The sequence below is a fragment of the Anabrus simplex genome, chromosome 14, assembly GCF_040414725.1.
Source record: "Anabrus simplex isolate iqAnaSimp1 chromosome 14, ASM4041472v1, whole genome shotgun sequence".
Classification (NCBI taxonomy): Eukaryota; Metazoa; Arthropoda; class Insecta; order Orthoptera; family Tettigoniidae; genus Anabrus; species Anabrus simplex.
This window is the reverse complement of record NC_090278.1, coordinates 101,346,094-101,352,093: the sequence shown is the minus strand read 5'-3', so window position 1 is coordinate 101,352,093 and position 6,000 is coordinate 101,346,094. Positions and strand designations below refer to the sequence as shown.

At 39.3% G+C, this 6,000-nt stretch overlaps 1 protein-coding gene across 3 annotated transcripts in view; it reads right to left on the bottom strand.

Annotated features, from left to right (window-relative positions):
- Nucleotides 1-1,433: 1,433 nt before the first annotated feature.
- Nucleotides 1,434-6,000, bottom strand: part of LOC136885623 (S-formylglutathione hydrolase) — a 56,895-nt gene continuing 52,328 nt past the window's right edge. For all 3 annotated transcript variants that reach the window (XM_067158320.2, XM_067158322.2, XM_067158321.2), the window contains one exon: nt 1,434-1,661. In XM_067158320.2, coding sequence (XP_067014421.1) covers nt 1,479-1,661 — 183 coding nt within the window. In that variant the 3' untranslated portion in view covers nt 1,434-1,478. The remainder of the gene's footprint in view (nt 1,662-6,000) is intronic.

The window sequence follows — 6,000 nt, the reverse complement described above, 5'->3', positions numbered from 1 at the left end:
AAATTTTATGTATCTATCAATGTTATTAAAAAATTATAGGATTTTTTCACTGTTATTTTTTCGGTTGTCTGTTATTACAAACGTATCATCAACAAATCTCAGCCAAAGACAGATTCCTTCGATATTCGGTTTAATTATTTTATGTTCTATGTTGTCCATATAAATATCTGCTAACATTCCTGAGCTGGGGTCAACCATGGCTAAACTCAACTGGTGGTAGATTTTATTGTTAAAAGTGAAATAGTTATTATTTAGCACGAATTTAAGTAGTTTAATAAATTCATCTATTTCTAGCTTACTTAAGTTATTATGTTTGGATAGGTTTAAGTTAATAATTTCAACCGTCTCTTTAATGGGGATGTTTGAATACATATTGGTAATATCAAAAGAGCTCATCCTGTGGTGGGGTTGTAAGTTGAAGTTTTTTAATCTTTCGCAAAATTCAATCGAATTTTTAATTGAGGAGTTACTCTGAAACTTATAATGCTTTTTGAGGAACTGATGTATAAATTTTGACATTTTATATGTTGGGCTATTTCTGCTATTTATGATTGGTCGAATGGGTGTGTTGTTTTTCTGTACTTTAGGTAGTGCCTTTGCCTTAGGCAATGTTGGATTCATGTTGATCATTTTTTGTTGTTCTTGCTCATCAAATAAACAAGTTGATTTTTTAAGGATTGTTTTTAGATTCTATTGAATTTTAGAGACCGGGTCTATCTTCAGTTTTATTAATGTAGTCACTTTTATTTATTAGGACTATTGTTTCGCCTTTATCCGCCTTAATTGTTATCCCTTATTTTTGTCTTTAATTCTTTTATTTGTTTTAGGAGGGCTTGGTCGGGATTGGTTTTCATTTCTTTTACTAAACTTGGGAGTTTCTTTTTTATTTCATATTTAATGTCATTTTGTATTTCTGCCGGTAATTTACCTATATTTACTTCTGATTCCACTATTGTGGTGGTTAATTCTTCCATTTCTTGCGGGTTAGGCCAATTGAATTTAGTTCCTTTATTAAGTATGTTCATTTAATTTTCAGAAAAAGAAGAAGGAAGCCTAATATTGTATTTGATGGCAGAATAAAAAACAAATTGTATATTTCACTGAAGAAATAAGGCAGTCATTAAAACACCGTCCATTCCTGTACAGCCCAGAGTGTCGGATAACCTAAAATGTGTTATCGTAGACTAGTGTGTTTTTTTATCCACCTAGGACGTTTTATTGCTGTTTCATCGACTAACATTTTAAAGTGAGATAATATTGAATACAAATTCAACTATTTCTTAGCTTTAAACCAAGATTGCATTGGTGAATACGGACCTAAGAATCCTGCGGTTAAATTTAAATACCACCTTTCTTGATGTTGTATGCGGCAGGTCAGAGCAAAATAACGATCGATATTGCTGGTAGGCTGAGAGTTTAAAAATTGCCAAAGCTGCAGAAAGCAAGAGAAAATTTTAATGTCAGTAAATATGATACATTCAAGAGCGCAGGTAATGCATGTGATGTTGGAGATGTTCTCCGATGAAAGTAGAAACGTAGAAGTAGCTGTGGTCATAGCCTTCCCTCATGTGCAGGATCACGGGCATCTCGGACGCCTGACAGGCGGCTACTAGGTTCTCCGGCAAGAGCTGACCGTCCTTGAGGAACTGATCCTCCTTTCCCTGTAACACACACATAGCTCAGTGAGTTCCCTTCTTGAAATTAGCTATTGTTTGTCGAAACCACATGCGCCGTAAGTCATCACAACTGAACTGATCTTTATATTGGAGGAAATGGACAAGTACGTTATTAAATGCATGCCACAATTCTACTTGCTCGCTATTACCAAAACAATTTATAACCTTACAGAAAAAACTCCCGCAAATATAACACTAGTGATTTTCAGAATACGGCAAGTGATGAAAAAAGTACGACTACACAGTGTTAATGTAACCTGATGATTGTAACACTGAATAGCCTGCAGTAAGCCCTGCTGGAAAAAAAGTGGGAAATACTGTTCCGAAAATTAAGCAGAGCAAAGAGGGGAAATCTTTACATTGGTTGGGTTGGCATTTTTTCTTGTGATATAAATTCCATAGTTTCTTTAATGTTCAAAGATTTACTCTTGTTTATGAGAATCCATGGCGTCGCTCTCAGATGCGCAAAACAGCTAATAGGCTTGGCTTCCAAAATCATTGCCGTCCTACTCTCTATGAATTTCATATCTGAAAAATACGGCCACCAATATTCTGTAGGTATTCCTGACAAGCCATTGTTTATTTTCTTCATTTCCTGAGAAATCTGTTTTTCCTTCACTGGCATGTTAAAATCCTCTACATTGGAACTGAAAGCATTCAGTGTCTTGATTCTGTCTCTGAATTCACTGATGTGAACGTCCATAATTTTTTAAAACCTCTCAATTAAAAAAATTAATTCAATTATGTTTTCTGCATTAACTTACAATATACAGAGAAATGTGATCACTTTCACTTTCACAATATATGATTGCATTCTATCCATGCAAGTAACTTGCGGAAGCTCACATTGCTAGCACGACTGTGTCTTGCCCAATAAGTCGCTAACCGCTGACGAATTTAGACTTGCAATTGGTGCAATAACTTGCGCAGCCTTGCGTTTGACAACATTGAGCGATTTAAAGATAAAAATTTCATTGTTCCGTATTGAAATTATTTTTAACATTGAGCGAATCAATCATTTTCACCGTTCCTCTCCGAGTGTTACTCATAGCAAGAAGGTGGATTCTGAAGCTGATAAAGGAAGCAGATGACAGCGTCATACTTGCAGACTGTTGTAAAAACATCAGTGAGCTCACAAAATACCTAGTTTGGTCACCAATACAGCCTAACCCAAAGTGATCACAAAACATGCGTGGAACCTCTGATAAAATGATGGTTGCCAACATTATCTGAGGAGGTAGGATGATCAGCTTCAGCACATGTGACATTAAGGAAGGCAACTTATTCCGTATTGGTATTAACTAAGGTTGAAAGAAGAATCCCACCTTACAATACTTAATATTTTCATATCTAGTTCATGAAGATACAAATATAATCAAAGTACTTGGCATCGTTTATGGTTAGAACTAGGGCGGTATCTGATCGCCTTCGAACCTCTAACTTTCGTTCTTGATTAATGAAAACATACTTGGCAAATGCTTTCGCTTCGGTCCGTCTTGCGACGATCCAAGAATTTCACCTCTAACGTCGCAATACGAATGCCCCCGCCTGTCCCTATTAATCATTACCTCGGGTTCCGAAAACCAACAAAATAGAACCGAGGTCTTATTCCATTATTCCATGCACACAGTATTCAGGCGCAGCCGGCCTGCTTTAAGCACTCTAATTTGTTCAAAGTAAACGTGCCGGCCCATCTCGACACTCAATGAAGAGCACCGCGGTAGGATTTCATCGGGGTCCGCCTACGGCGCGCAGGAACCGCACGCGGATAACCACGGCGGCCGCGCGCTTTCGACTCGCCACCACCGGCAGGACGTCCCACGAACCATGCCAGTTAGACACCGACGAGCGATGAACCGACAGCGTGGGGCACAAATCCAACTACGAGCTTTTTAACCGCTACAACTTTAATATACGCTATTGGAGCTGGAATTACCGCGGCTGCTGGCACCAGACTTGCCCTCCAATGGATACTCGTTAAAGGATTTAAAGTGTACTCATTCCGATTACGGGGCCTCGGATGAGTCCCGTATCGTTATTTTTCGTCACTACCTCCCCGTGCCGGGAGTGGGTAATTTGCGCGCCTGCTGCCTTCCTTGGATGTGGTAGCCGTTTCTCATTTGTTTCATTCCTGAAGTATGGAACATCGTCAGGTAAAAAATGTAAGTGAGAAAATTGACACGTATACGGTCAAAACCATTTAATGCAACATCACTTTAAACGACGTAACGGCTGCTTCCAAACATATAAACAGTATATTTTAAAAAATCAGTTATTACGACATATCGTATAAAACAACGTGTTTTTATCACATTTTCGGGGCAATGTATCGGCTATAACGTCCAATGTTGATTTACGTATTTGGGAATTGCTGACAACAATGTAAAACAAACTGTTGTGGAGTGAAGATGTCGCAAAGGAAAGGGAATTGTGATGGAAACACTCAGCAATTTCTACGATTTCGAAGGACAAGGAGAAGACTGTACGTGCTGTCCACAGTCGCAGTCGTTTCAACTGTACGGTGAGAATGAGATTGAAAGTGTTTTTATGTTGATGTTCATTATAAAAATGAGAGAGATATGTTTCTGTTGTTTACATAACACGAGGACCTTGTGCCCTCAGCTGACTGTCACTTTCCTTTCTAAATCTGGAATAGGAACCTCTTCCAATGTAATCTCATTTTAAAGGTGGGATGATGCTTTCAACCTCAAGTGAGGGAGATTCTCCCTCCTGATTTCCAGGGTCATCCTCATTGATTAGCTTGATGACTGACACTTCGTTAATATGGGTGGCGTGCACCAACCAAGAGTAAGTTCTACTTCCGTAGTAAAGTACTCTTGAAGTCAGCATTCGGCGACTTCCATCAAAATGAAAACCTACTACCTGTTTTCTGACCAGGTCAGGGATGTAATTATTACCATGGGGTTGCCGCTCCCAAAGAGATTTATTAATGACTGATAGATGCTATGAAATGATATTGGAGAGTGTTGCTGGAATGAAAGATGACAGGGAAAACCGGAGCAACCAGAGAAAAACCTGTCCCGCCTCCGCTTTGTCCAGCACAAATCTCACAGAGTGACCGAAATTTGAACCACACAATCCAGCGGTGAGACGCCGACGCTGCCGTTTGAGCCACGGAGGCTCGCCGACTTCCAGACGAGACTAAACCACCTCCAAAATATTTTAGTCCTTTCAAATACTTCTCGACTAAATTACTACAAGAGTAAAATGTTGAACAGCACCATCTTGTAGTATATTACTAAAGTAAATAACACACGAATATAGGTTGGAATTTACTCTCACGTTGAGCATGGAGTAAGGTAGGTTTAGACTTGTTGACGAATGATAATACCGTGTCGTATACGAGAGGAAGAAGTTTCAAACGTGTTTATGGATTACTTAGATTATATTGACAATCTTGACGAAGAAAACGACGGCAGTGTAATAGTGCGTACAGTGCGCAAAAAGCGATAGCCGTATGATATGCACACGGAGAGAGTTTAAGGAACGTTTGGTCTTGAGAAGAAATCCTTTACTTTCCATCTAAATCTACTTGGAGGTCACTTACAGCTGAATTCCGGTCTTAATTTTGTTGTATCTCCCAAATTACAGCTGATGTGTGTCCTACAAGTGTTTCGTACCAGAACATTTCAGTCAGTTGCCGCACGACTCCTGGGTGTACGGTTAAAGCACTAGTGAAGTTAAGAGGGAGGTGCAGGCTCCCACACATCGTGGCTGCATATCCCAGTGAACACAGTGATTTTTCAGAAATCGGAAGGGGTAGTTTTCTTCCCCCCCTCCCCCACCTTTTTTTAATGCCGCACCAACACAGACAGGTCTTATGGCGAGGATAGTGTAGGAAAGGCCTAGGAGTGGGAAGGAAGCAGCCGTGGCCTTCATTAAGGTACAGACCCAGGATTTGCCTGGTGTGAACGTGGAAAACAATTTCACTGTGGATGCAGGTGATCTGTATGACTTTCTGCTTCTTTGTAGCCTTCGCTTTTAAGTCCTTCCACAGAATTTTAACTTGCGTTTTCTGTCACTCGACGCATTAAATTATTCTGTGACGGCTTTCCACGAATTTCTTTTCTTATCCAGCATTTTTATGTTGTATTTCTTACAATCTTTATCCTTTGCATAGATCTTCATTATCTCTACTATTTATCTTTTTCGCTTACGTTCCCCCACCTCCCATAACCTTATATATTTAGATTTCTTTAAAGAAAACAACTACACTCCGCGAGTAAAGAACGTTACTTCTATAGCAGTAAGTACTTCAACTCTCTGACGTTACAATCGTATTAATTTACTTCTGTAGTGAACG